At 28.3% G+C, this 14,971-nt stretch overlaps 1 protein-coding gene across 1 annotated transcript in view; it reads left to right on the top strand.

The window, feature by feature from the left end:
• The window catches only part of LOC136086667 (protein lifeguard 1-like), a 40,481-nt gene that overhangs the window by 4,845 nt on the left and 20,665 nt on the right, over window positions 1-14,971 (top strand). Inside the window, exons 2-3 of the mRNA XM_065808889.1 lie at window positions 13,799-13,812; window positions 14,673-14,737. Coding sequence (XP_065664961.1) covers window positions 13,799-13,812; window positions 14,673-14,737 — 79 coding nt within the window. The remainder of the gene's footprint in view (window positions 1-13,798; window positions 13,813-14,672; window positions 14,738-14,971) is intronic.

Below are 14,971 nucleotides of genomic sequence, written 5' to 3'. Positions count from 1 at the left end.
AATTTAATTTTGAGTAAAAAAAAAAATGTCTTGGAAGAAAAACCAAAAAAATAATTGCGATAAAAATGAGCTAATTTTTTTTAAATTAAAATATTGAACAATATTTAGTATAATTTTTAAATAAATTTGACAGTTAAGCATTAACTTTAATTTTGATAAACTTAAATATATTTTTTTTAAATCAAAATTAAGTTATATATTTTTTTAATCTAAATTATATAATATATTTTTTTAACAGAATGAAATTATTTTTTTTTAATAAATTAGTTTTAAATTAAATTGTATATTTTGTATCAGATATAAATAATATTATTTTTGCTTCAAGCTTAAAGTAAAAGCATTTTTTCAAGCAAAAAAATCAATTATTTCAATAAAATAAAAACAAAAGAAAAATAAATTTTCAATTTCATTTGATTTTTTTTTATTAGTAAATAGTGCTAACATAATAGTATCTAACATAATTGTCATTCAAACTTTTGTAACGAATATTTTTATGTAAACGTCTTTCAAAAATTAATGTGATTTTTTAAAAATTAACTTCTTTTATCTTACTGCTTATTGAATAATTTAAAAGTTAAAAATGATAAAAAGTCGCTTAAAATGATTAAAAAGTCGCTTACTGCTTATGTAAAATTGTTTAAAGCATACTTAATTTGCTTTATGCGTAACGCTTTAAAACAAGGCCCAGATTGCTGTGGTGCAAAGTGAAATATAATTTATAATCTCAAGTAATCAATTTTAGGTTCATTCTGATTAAAAGATTTAACATTCTCTGCATAATTGATCTGAATATTAGCAACATTTGTTGATAGATTCAAAAAACCAAGCACATTTTATTTAAAAAATTTATATTAGTTTGCTTATTACTAACACATTGTGGATTTTTCTCTCATAATATGAATAATCAATTTGTTACTACGTTTTAACTTTTTGGATTTCAGCCTAACTCTTTACAACTTTCAATGAGGAATCAAAAGCAAATTCTATGTTTTTTTTTTTTTTAAAGAGTCCCAACAAGGCTGCAAGAAACCACTAATTAATTTGGGAGTTAGCAAAGAACAAAAAAGAGGCAAAGAAAATGAAAGAGATTGGCAGAGTATTAGAAAAACATTTTATGAGTCATTGAAATATGCCTGTGGAAAGAGTTCTGAAGCATTGACTGGTAATGAAAAAAGCTAGATAAAAGTCTTTAGGGCATGAAGGAACAGTTACAGTAAAAAGATGCGACTTTCCTGAATAGTGAGTAGTGTCATTCAGCAGAGCGAATGAAACAAGTGATGATAGCTCACTTAAGCAGCAACCATGCTAGCATTTGTAAAAGAGAGGTAGAGATACAACCTTACAATGATAGGACAGAAGCAACTCAAGCAGGCCCAATAACATTTACAATGCAATTTTTAACCTTGTCTAAAAAAGAGGGTCTCATTAGAATCACCTGCCCAAATATGAAAACAGTATTCCGTAAAAAGAAGAATAAGAGCTTTATAGAGGTAGAGAATAAAATTAAAATGTAAGAAATGTTAATATTATTTCAATGAGAGGTCAGTAGTAATAGATAATTAGAGAAAACATAAAATAGTGGACTTGTTGACAGGAGTGTTGTCATAAAAAAACCCTTAATAACTAATTAGTTAACTGCTAATCATTATTGTAATAATGGCTTGCGCTTATCTTCCCCACTCACATTTGCTATGAGCAATTTACTCTAAGTGAAAAAATAAATTTTTCAGATACATAAAAGCCTTTGAAATAAGTTTTTTTTGTGGGTTTTTATCCTCAGCAGAAATAAAAAATGTTTTTATATTTATGAATGTAAAATTATAAAATGAATTATTTTTTAAAATTATATAGAAAAAAGTTTTTAATTTTTAAAATTGTAAAATTTTAAAAATTTTAAAGTTATAAAAAAGATTATTTTTTGATTTCCTAATATGTTTATCCATATTATGTATGCATAAATGTGCCTCTAAGGGGTCATCCATAAAGAATGTATGCTCATAGGGGGAGGGGGAGGGCTTCAAAAAGCGTACAAAAGCGTATGGGGGGGGGCTGAGGTTTCAATTTAAAATTTTGTACTTCGATTTTCTAAAATGGGGAGGGGGGGGGCTGAGGTTTCAATTTAAAAGTTTGTACTTCGATTTTCTAATTTATCACAATTAACCAGCCAAGCAATAGAAAAGTTAAAAAATTCTGACTTAAGATCCTAGTATGCCAACATAAAAAGGTGTATGGTATAGGAAGTAGAGGGTGTAGTTTCCCTCTATGCACACACATGCATGGGCGCCCGCAGGATTTTTTGATGTTCCAGATAGGACGCTTTCACACAACCTTAAGTGTGTTTATACTTTTTTTTTTTTTTAAACATCTTCGCTTCCAACAAGGCTGCAAGCAACCACTTATTAAAAATGGAAGTTACTGGAAGAGAAAAGATGAAGATTGTAGAGCAAAATAACGATTGACAGACGACTTAATGATTGACAGATGACCTATGCTAAATGAGGAGGCCTTGCAAAATATTGGGATGGCTGAAGCCTGGGAACAAAAAAGCCCTTCTCCCCTTCCTGGCCAAACACGAGGGCACTAATGTAGTAAAATTTTCAACTTCACTATCTAAAACTAAATTTAAACTTATAGACAGATTTTAAATTTCGTAGAAAAATATTGTAAATTACAAAAGTTATGACAATGCAAATTTTCCGACTCTCCGAAATGAGGGGGGTGTACACATGCCACCCCTTATATACTGGCCCAGGGGTATGGGTAGCCTACCCTCGGCGCTTGGTTTTAGGCTTTGTTTTCAATATTATTGATCTCGCTTAATACTTGTTTTTTACAGACTTTCTAAAGAGGGGTGCCTGAAAAAAATGTCCGCCTTAAGTATAGTTTATTTTTATTTGATCCGTCATTAAATATGCAATACAAGCTACAAGCAAGACTTTTTGTTTTTAAGAAAGAGAAAAAAATATAATAATATTTGAAATATTTTTTTATATCAATAAAGTGATTGAAAAAAAGATTTCATTTATAATAAATATATGATGCCAAGATCACTCAGTGAGATATTCTCGTATTTGAAATTCGACATTAATACATTTGAAGATAGTTATTTGAAAAATATTGAAGAAATTTGTTCTCACCCAAAAGATTTAATACCTCAAAATATGATCTTAGTTCCAGAAAACTTGATTCGAAATCTTCGTAAACATCTATTTGCTGAAGTTCTTGACATATTTGATACCGACCAATTCGATGAAATAAAGATAACTTAAGACTATGAAAATCCTGTTGATAAAAATCTCTGTAAAAGATACAAAATAGCATTTTGTATAGAAGTTATCTATTTGTTCTTCATATTGTTATGCAAAAAACAATTACACAAAGAAATAGGGAAAGCAATCATATCAACAAAAAAAGATGATATTCTGCCAAGTAATAAATTTCTTGTTTCTGCATTAAAAGAATTGGTAATTTTTTTGAAAGCAATTCAAATGGAAGACAAACAAATAAAAGAGGAACTCAGTTTTTTAAGAGAGAAAATGCTTCTTTAAATCAATCTTATTTAAGACCTTAAAATAAGAAACGAAACTTTGGAATTGAATCGGAGTATATTCCTATCGAATCAAGTTCCAAATATAAATTTCAATTATTATGCACAAAGTGAAATAAATTTTTTCAGAGGCTGAACCTACAAAAAATGTTATTGAACAATCTTGTGGTAAACCATGCTCTAACGTTGAAATAAAAAATCAAGTTTCAAATATAAATTTCAATTATTGTGAACAATGTGAAAATAAAATTTCATATGCAAAAGCTACAAAAAACATCATTCAATAATCTTGTCGTAAGCCATTGACAAATGTTGAAACAAAAAAACAACCTCTATTTTAAAAAACCAATCAACCTCATGTACTTCTGATATAAATAAATTCAAAAATTCCAAAAATACAATAAACAATGTCGATGATCTAAATAATTTCATCTTAGTACGACAAAAAAAGTTGAGGAAAGAGTCATATCAAGTGAACTCTTCAAATCTTTGTAGGTACGACTAACAGTACTATTGCACCTTCTAACATTTTGTGCAATTCCTGTCTGCTTTCTAAATGCTATCTTTCTAACACAACTACTTCTGTCTTTCACTCTAATGTACCTTCATTCTTCCCTAACTCACTTTACTCTTGGTCTGTAGAGCAGGTAATGATGCTTCTTCGGGAGCTGAACTTGTCTTTGCGAGACTTGGTAATGTAGCCTCCACAAGGCAATTAGCTGGCGGAGGATAAACTACAATACCATTTCGTCTAAGGAGGTAGAAATAAAAGACTCCGGTCAAGAAACTCCAGTCAAAACCCTCCGGTCAAAAAATAATTTATTTTTTTTCCTCAGAAAAAAAAAAAAAAATTCTCCAGCCTGTTTTCGGCACTAAAATTGCAGAAAAAAAAAACAATAGCTGGCTAAAGAATAGTTCGTCAATTTGAACTTTTTGTTGGATTAGTTAACAATCAAATAAATGAGGAGGATTTAAAACTCTATAGAAAAATGGAAATAGGTGTCACAGTCATATCAGTTAATTTAAACAAAGAAAATCAGTACAACAGATCTTACAAAGTTTCAATAAAAAGCTCTGACAAAAACAAAATATTTAACCCTGCTCTATGGGATAATAATAGTTAAGCTGTTTCGAAAAAAGCGCTTATATTCAAACATTGCCCAAAATCTGGAAACCAATTGAAACCAGGAAGCTTTCTATAAATAAAAATGGATTCAGACAGCCCATTAATGGAAGGCATTAAAATTATGTACTTTTAACTGCCATGGACTTAAGTCAAACATTGAACATACTGAATCGTTGATAACTTCTCATGATATAACTTTTATATGTGAACATTGGTTATCAAAACTAGAATATCCCATTATCAAAAATATTTGTAAAAACACTCACGCCTTATACTTCCACCATGCAAATATATACAAGCATGGTCAACCATTTGGTGGAAATGCATTTCTTGTACGGAAAAATTTGTTTCAAAATGTCATTATTCTCTAAGAAGTTGATCATATTCTTGTAATAAACCTTATTAAAAACAATACTAACATTATCATTATTGGTATTTATCTCTCTTCATCGGGAAATAATCAAACATTTTTGGAGGAATACAAGAATCAGTTAGATATGATTAAAGGTCTTATTAATAATTATGAAAGTGTTGGCGAAGTGATTGTACATGGTGATTTTCAATCGTTTCCTGATGGAATATATGGTTTATTAGAAAGATCGAACTTCACGAAAAATAATTACTTCATGGTTTCATCAGAATTTATAAAAACAAATGATTTTGAACTAGTAGATGTAATTATAGGTTCTGGCCCTAAAATGTATCAACATCATACACTACCAAACGCATCTTACATTGATCACATAGCTCTCTCAAAGAGTACTTCTTTTTAGAATGAGAATTGTATTATAGCTCCTTTTTCATCGCAAAATATGAGTGATCATTTGCCAATTTCAATTGTAATTGGACTCAGCAGCCAATCTCTTTGAGAAAATGTTAACAAAATTATAGACAATAATAGCATTCTTAATTATGCCTGGAATAATCAAAGTTTTATATAATTATATAATGAGTGTTTAAATGACAATTTTGAAAGTTTTTACTTTATAAATAGTAATTACAATGAAGAACTTATTGAAATCTATTCTTTATTACAAAAAGTGCATCCTCTCTTAGCTAACACTTATTCTTGAAAAAACAATCCAAAACCTTGGTGGATTCCCGAGTTGTAGCTGTGGACTCCCAAGTAGGACTCCCGAGTGGACTCCAGAGCAGGAGCAAAAAAGTTCTTATATTTCATTTTAAGAAATGGCGTTAGATAGGTTTCAAAAAAGATTTAGCCTTGCTTTTAATCCATATCGAATGGCACGTAAAAATTTCCGCGACGCTGTCAAAAGAGCTCAAAATTGTAACCTTTTCAAGCAATACACAAAAATCAAGAAGGTAAAAAATACTAACCCAAGAAACTTCTGGAATACCTTCAGATACATAGTCTGATACAAACTCAAGACTATTTACTATAAATAATGAAATCACTAAAGAATTTGCCGATAGTTTCAAAAAATGTTTAAATATCAAAGCAATCATGCATACTGCTTCAAATTTTCAAGTTCCACCTTGTACCAAATTTGATATGGTAATAATATCAGATGAAAATACTAAAACTACTATCTCTTGCCTAAAATTAAACAAGATCAAAGGTACATTTGGAATCTCTGCAGAACATTTAAAACATGCACATTGCAAAGCCCAAACAGAGAGGCTAAGGAAATTCTTTATCTTTATCATTAACCACGGTCAGGCCCAAAATCGATGTCTACATCACTTATTATACCTCTTGCTAAATCTTATAAAAAATTATTAACTGATCTAAATAACTACCATGGTATTAGCATCCAATCTTTACAAAACTGATAAAATATTTTAATAATCTGTCCACAGATAAAAGAAACTCATCCTCTTCAACTCGGTTTTACAAAAAACAGCTCAACCTTACATGCCAAATTTGTTATAAGTGAAACAATAAAACATTACAACAACAACAACTCACCTGTCTGTCTCTGTTCCCTAGATGCTAAAAAAGCATTTGACAGCTGTAGCTGGGACATTCTATTTGAGAAACTATACGACAATAAAAAATTACCGCTTTATATTATTAATACTATATCGTCATTGTACCATGAAAGCAGCGCTTCTGTCACTTATCTAGGATGCAAATCATATTTATTTTATCTAACACAAAAAGTGAGACAAGGATCGATTCTGTCTCCTCACCTGTGTAATATATATACTCAAAGCCTACTTGAAACCATACAAAATAAAAGTATCGTAGGGACATCAATTTATGGAAATTACACAGGTGTTGTAGCATACTCTGATGACATCATACTTTTTAGTTCTACCCTGTCTGGAATTAAAAAGCTTGTAATATATACACAAACGCAAGCTTGCAATAACTAAAGCTTGCACTAACACATTAACTAAGCTTGCACTAACACAAATTGTATATAGCTGAATGCTAATAAGACCAAGTTCTTGCTCACTGGAAAAAAACAAATTGCAAATTGCACGATAACAGTCGACCACCAACAAATAAAACTGGATGATAAACTTAATTATCTAGGTTTTTGTTATGGGATACTAAAAGCTCTTCCTTTGCCTCACTTAATTGTTCAAATATTGGTAATAGTATATCAAAATTCAGATCAATAATCCAAACTCTTATTCAGTCTGGAATCCGCTTTGCTCATCCAAGCTCTATCGTCCAGCTATATAAAACATTGGCGGTTCCGGTACTTACGTATGGTCTTGAACTTTGCAATTATAAAAATGTATTAATGCAAATGCTTGATATAATAGGAAGAAATGCACTCAAGTCACTCTTCAATGTTTCCAAACACAGCAAAATTATATTCATTTTTTGTTTTACATCCAAGATGTATCAACATTCGTACAGCAAAACAAGTTAAACTTATTTATTACTTTTTAAGGCGATTGGGAACTTGAAAGTATGCATAGCAACAGGGGGAGGGGGTCAAATTTCAAAATTTTTCGCGTACGTACTTTATGGATGACCCATTACCTAACCTACTGGATCCAAACAGGTATGGAAGCTTTTATTCCTTCCTGTCAGTTTTAAGTTGAGCCTCATTCTACTCCAGATTTTTTTACCTTCTTTTGCAGGTGCAATAATAACCCTATCATATGGTTTGTCCTCTCTCTATTACATGGTGTCTGCCAAATCAGGGAAAAGCTGGGGAATTTAGATATCTTCATATAAATCAGGGGAAAATCAGGTAACTTAGGTCAAATTTTAGAAAAATCAGGGGCAAACCGGGGAAAAAACAAAGTTTTTATTACTTATCTTATTTTAGAAACTCTTTAATTATGAGTCTTTTTTTTTTAGCACTCAGTTTAACTCTATGAAAAGCAGTTATTTATTTTTGAGCTTGATTAGTAGTTAGCTTTTAGTAACTAACTAACTAGTAGCTAAGTATTTGATGTTATTAGTCAGTTGTTTTTTATTTTCTTTAGACTAGAACAAGTTTAAGTAAATTAAATAATGAACTCAACATATTTTGATGATCAGTAGTTACAAATACCAGAATATAAAGCTTAGTTAATGTGTGGGGATACAAATACATAATAGAGTTTGTCCACATCCAAGAAATATAATTGAACTGTCTAATATGGGCCAGAGAGGGTTAAAAAGTCATTCAACAGGAAAGAAGCATTGTGAACGTTTGTCTCCACTTAAAAACAACATATATACCATTTACCAATGTGTCAAAAAATATACATGTTGTAACAACCACTTTGTCAGAAAATACAGTTCAAATTTCCACTCTTCAGTCGAATGTTGTGTCAGATTGGGTTATTGATGCAGAGATCTGATGGACACTTAAAAATGTTTTGTTATCATTTTCTTTTCAATCCAGTGATGGACTTTCAATTTTGTTTAAATCAATGTTTCCTGACTGTTATTGCTGAAAAGTTCTCTCTTCAAAAAGACAAGTGCTAATATTGTATAAATTTTGGAATAGCTTCTCATTTTCAATTAGTTCTTATTAGAGATATAGATAAGTCAGACTTTTATGCTGTTTCTTTCAATGAAAGTCTCAACTCAGTTGTGCAAATGGGGCACATGGATCTTGTTGTTAATTATTGGGATAGTGTTTTAAACCGTGTTTGTACTTGTTACCTAGACTCAGCCTTTATTGAACATAGTCGAAGTAGAGATCTTCTGCATAATTTTTTGTTGGGTTTGAAATCTTTGAATAAAACCAAACTTATTCAAGTATCTGATGATGGCCTAAATGCAAATTGGGCCATCTACTCTGAGTTACAAAACTATCGTACCAAAAATGACATTAATAAACTAATTCCAACTGGATCTTGTGGTCTTCATTCAATTCATCTATCACTCAAAACTGGGAAAACAAAACAGACTGTGGTATTAAAAAGATTTTAAAAGCTCTTTATAAACTTCTTCATGATTCTCCTGCCAGACGGGGAGACTTAACTGCTGTGACTGAAAGTAATCAATTTTCTCTTCCTTTTTGTGGTACTCAATGGGTTGATGATGAAAAGGTGGTTTTAAGAGCTGTTAATATTTGGGAGAGCATTTGTAAAATATCTAGATTTTTGGATTCTCTACCAAAAAATAATCAGCCTTCGTGCATGAGCTACCATATTGTTTTATATGCTACTAAGAATCCTCTATTTTTAGAAAAATTTAATTTCTTTGCTCATATAATTCATATTATGCAATCCTTTTTAACCATATATCAATATGCTAATCCTTTGATACCATTTTTATATGACAACCTTTATCGACTATAAAAATACATAATGTCAAAGTTCATTAGAGCTGATATTTTAGATCAATGTAAAACTGCAAATAGCCTCTGCAAATTAGATTTTACATTATTGAATGTGGTGCCAGCACTGTTATAAAGAATAAAAAAACAAATGATGAAATCACTCGAAAAGATATTTATGCTTCCAACAGTTGCCTATGTTTTCTACAGTTGTTAACATATAAGTTTGTTGAAAAATCGCCTTTAAATTATGCCATTGTGTGAAGTGTAAAATGTTTTGATCCAGAAATAATGTGCAATGAAAAAATGGCAAAGGAAAGGATAAGTTATTTGGCTGATAACTTGATTTAATTGAGTTACCCCAAAAGGTGGTGATGAGGTAAATACTGAATTCAAGAGACATTTAGAAAAGATTGTCTCTAAAAATAGGGAGCTTTTCATGAATTTCAACAAAATAGATGATAGATTGAATGAGTTCTATTTTTCAAAAATTGGTTTATCCGGCACTGTCCAAATTAATCAAAATGGTGTTGACTCTTTTTCATGGTCAAGCAGCGGTTGAAAGAGGGTTTAACATTAACAAGAATATGTTACAACCTAACTTAATGAGTAAATCATTATTAAGCCAGAGAATTGTGTATGACCATATGAAAGCTCTTGACTTAAACCTGAAATCTATAGTTATCTCTTAGGAACTGAGAGAATCTGTCAAAAAATCATGGAGTCAGCAAAAGATTGAAATGGCTGCTCAAAAAGAAACTTACTTGCTAAAAAAAAAAAAAAACCAAAAAGTGACTTACTTGCTATAAGGCACAAAGGATCTAAAAAGGTTATTCTGGAAAAAGTATAAAAAAAAACACTAAAAAGTGATTCAGAAGCAATTCTTGTAAAAACTGCAAATGATGCTGAAAAAGATCATTCTTATACTATTGAAGCAAAAGTTATTTTTGAAGAGAGGAAAAAGAAGAAAGAAGAGATTAAAAAATTAGAAGAAACAATTGATTTACTATTTAAGAAAAGTAAAGAAGTTTGAAATTTTAAATATTAATTTATTATTATTTATATAAAGCAAAATCTAAATTCATATAGATATTTAAACGATATTTAAAAGTATATTATATAAGTTAATATTTTTTTTTGAAAAGATTTTTTATATTTATGTGGCAATACTTTTTCAGTCTTTTAACCGAGAAATAAAAATTTTGTTTTAACTTTTATCATTCTTTCAGTATTATTTTTTCTGAACTATATGGTGTATGTCTATTTTTCATCTTTTAAATATATGTTGAGTTTAGCTTTATATTTTGCTTTTACATTTTTTATGTAATTCAGTTTATTTTGTTCTGAATGCTATTTATCAAAACAGTTTATAGAGTCAATAAAAACATAGCATTTTTACATTTTACTTTGATTATATTTTAAATGTGCTTTAATAACAGTAGTAACAATGACAACATACTAACAATACTTAGATAAATGTAATAATGATGCTTTATTTTGAACTGTACATGATTTTTCCCTGTATTATTGCCCAATCCTTTTTAAGTCTGGAAAAGCTCATAATAACTGAAATAAAAAGCAGGAAAAAGAGATCCACGATCAGGGAAAAATCAGGAAAAAGTCAGGGAAATTCACAGGTTTTAATTGATACCCTGTATTATTAGTTTCTTTATATAAAAGTTTGAGATCATTAAATTTTTTTTTTCTAACTACAATATTAAAATCATTCTTGAAGGCCTACACTCTTCTACATTTCCAGAGATTTTAGGGGATACCATAAGATCTTTGCTCCTGTATTGTTCCTTATCTACATTAACAATCTTTCTGACAATCTTGCATCTAAAGTGTTTGCTGACAACTTAACTTTAAACTCTTGTCATGACAAAAAGTCTTCACTTTTTGATTGCTTAGAACAAGAAGCTGATCTTAAACTTTTTGCAACAGCATGGGGCTTGCAGTGGCTTGGGGATTTTAACTCCAAAAAAACTCAGTATTTACTGCAAATAACTATTGCAATATTGTTGACGCTCTTATATTGACAAATAATTACCCCCTTTCAATGTGCTTTTGGACCTTGTCTGAGAGTCAACAATACTTTAGAAAGTATTGCTGTCTCTCAGACAAGGTCCAAAGGCACATTGTAAATATAGTCAGACCTACTTTATCTGCCACTCTCCCATCATTGTAAGGTTGCATCTTTTTCTTTTTTTGACAAATACTATCATGGTGTCTGCTCAAACAAGCTATCATCTCTATTTCGAATCAAAACTCTTTTTGGCATGTCATTCAGCAATGTTGCATCCTTTGTATCTGTCCATTGTTGCTATCAATGTCCCTTAATGCATATCAGCAAAGTCACATCCTACTTTATCTAACCCTTATTTTTATTCATTTCGTTTATATATATACAAGCCTTGTTTTAAATAAAAAATGCAAATGTTCTGTATAGTTGACAAAAAAACAAATGTCGCGATTGCCAAATTTTCTTTTAAATGTAGAAATTATCAAATTGTGTCTCCGCACAGCGGCTTTGTTCGTCAAGGTTCGTGTTTTGGAGTTATAGAGTTAAAAGAGGGTTATAACCACTATTAGGTAGCCTCCTTATCTATAGTGGCCTTCTCGGCCTTGAGCAAGTGAATAACAAAAAAAAATAGTTTAGAATTTAGATAAAACTTTGTTTTCCTCTTATGTTTTTCAAATTAATTAGTTCAGAATTCAAATAAAAAGTCTGTTTTTCTGTTTTTATTGTAATTATTTTATTTAAAAGTTAAATAAAAATTTATTTTTCATATGTATTTTAAATATTTCATTTAGTATATAAAACATATATAAACATATATAATTATATAAAACATTGGTTTCATTGTGTTTATTTTAATTACTTTATTTAAAGTTTAAATGAAGCGTTTGTTTTGCCTTTTTTTAATTAATTTTGAAATATCAAATAAAATTAAGTTTTAAAAATCTAAAGTCGGCAAAAGATTACCAACCTCAGACACTGTCAGGTTGGAATCGCCAAATGGCGACCCTTATTCTGAGGGCTGTATATATATATATATATATATATATATATATATATATATATATATATATATATATATATATATATATATATATATATGTATGTATATGTATGTACGTATATATATATGTATGTATATGTATATATATATATATATGTATGTATATATATATATATATATGTATATATTTAGATTAAGGGCTTTGAGTAAATTCTAAATAAAATGAATAAAAAAACCCCGTCAAAACAAACTTTTTAATTAAATTCTAAATAAAAATAATTTAAAAAATGACAAAAAAATTCATTTATTAATATTAAACAAATAATTATTAACAAATATTAAACAAAATAATTAAAAAAACATGATTATTTAAATGTAATGAAAATGAATGCTTTATTTAAATTAGATAAAATAATTAAAATAAAAAAGGCAAAAAAAAAGATAAAAAAAAAATTTTGTCCAAAGAAAAGTAAAAAAAAATAAAAATGGAAAGACAAACGTTTTATTTGAACTCTAAATAAAATAATTCAAAAAAATAACTCATCAAAACAAAGGTTTTAAGTACTAATTTAAAATATAAACAGGAAAATGAAATAATTACATGAAAATTGGCAAAATTAAAATTTTATTTAAATTCTAAATAAAATGATTAACATAAAAAAGTTTTATTTGAATTCTAGATAAAATAATTCATACATTAAAGTGTTTGCATGATATATCATAAAAGTTTTGATGAACAAAAATGATTTTGTTGCAATTTAAAAAAAAACGCTTTTATTTTTTTGACAAGGGCTTGCTAATGTTTTTGAGAGTGTGTGGGCGAGAGCAAAAGTGCTGGCCAAATAGAAAAGACTGCTATATATACCAGTATTTAATAAATAGTAAATGTATGCATAAATTTATAATATATAAAGTATTATACATTTTTTCCTTCACCTTACCATCAACCCCTGCTAAATCTTATAATTTTACCGGGGCCAGGTTTTTAAAAGTCCTATTTTTAGCTAGGACTGGGGCCCCGATCACTTATTATATGTACATTCCTTGCATGTTTTACCTATTTAAGTCACTCAATGTATGTACACTTCTTGCATGTTTTACCTATTTAAGTCAGTTGATGTATGTGTGATATAAGTAAAAACCATACATTATTCCGTCATAGGTGAATGTATAATTTTTTAATGAATGAAAAATTTGATTTTATATATTCCAATCAAGCTTTGTTTAAAAATTGTAGTAGCTTGAGATATTTTTTATAAAACATTAAGTTGAAAAAAAATCAATTTTTTCTTTAAACCTTGTTTATTATAAAAGTTAGTTTAAATCAAAGTTGTTTTTATCATGGACATGTGCTGTTGCTTTTTATTAAGGGAAATTTTAAAGTTGTCTTTTTTTTTTTTAGCTTTCATTCGTAAAGTAAGTCAAGTTTATTTATTTTTTCTTCTAAAATATTTATTTATAAATCTTTTTTCAAAGGTTTTAATTTTTTAGTTAAGAAAATTTCAGTTATTGTTCATGATATATTATTATTTTTTATCTTTACTTTTTAACATTGTTTGTACCCTTACTAATATTTGTTGATGTTTTTATAAGAGGAAAAATTCAACTTAACTGAATGAGTTTTGATTTAATTTAACCAAATGAATTGTGATTTAATTTGACTTAATGAGACTGAGTAATTAACTTTTTAATTTTTTTTTTGAGAGTTTCCTCAATTATTTTCAAAATAGCTGTGGCACAAAATTTTTTCTCAAATTGTAATCGTGTTGTTTGGAATGTGATGTTTCAGTAATGTGTTGTTCTCGATTTATTGTTGTTTCTTTTTCCAAGCTAACTTTTTAAATTTATAAATAAAAGAATGTAAATTATTAGCAGAAATGTGAGATGCTTCTCAAATGTGCAATCACTATCTTTGAGAATCAAGTTTGTTTCTTTCTAAGTTTTTATAGCCAAAGAGGTACATAAGAATGAAACAGTATAACTTTTTAAATTTTTTTAAGTTAAAGTGAATAAAAATAAAAAAACATAAGTTTATTAAAAACATTATTTTATAAGTATGTTTTTTCAAAAAATAACTTAAATATTTATAAAATAATCTATTCTACTACTAGTAAAGGAATCTAATGGTTCAGCAACTTTTCAAATAATTATTTCAAACATTAAAGTTAATGTTATTTCAAAATGTTAGATAATTTTATAAAATTTAGAAATTTTTGAAGTTGTTTATTTTGATTGGGTATTGCGATTTTCAAAAAAATTTTAATTTTTTTTTATAGGTGTATGCAATTCTTTTTTGCCAATTGCTTGTGTCAGTTGGAATTGTTTGTCTCTTTTTACTTGTGTAAGTTTTTAGTTGCTTTCTGTTTGATATTGTTATATCGTGGACTATATTTTTTTTCTTTTATTACTATATATTTTTTTTTAAATAAATTCTATTGATAGTTTAAAAATTAGATGTTTTTTTATTTGTAAAAAAATATTGGGCTAGATATCTTAGTGGAAAACATTTGTTAAATTTGAATTATTAAAAATTCACAGTGTATTTTTATTTTATAAATTTGATCAATATATTTTT

Source organism: Hydra vulgaris, chromosome 11 (assembly GCF_038396675.1).
Source record: "Hydra vulgaris chromosome 11, alternate assembly HydraT2T_AEP".
Lineage (NCBI taxonomy): Eukaryota > Metazoa > Cnidaria > Hydrozoa > Anthoathecata > Hydridae > Hydra > Hydra vulgaris.
This window is presented reverse-complemented; position numbering and strand designations above follow the sequence as displayed.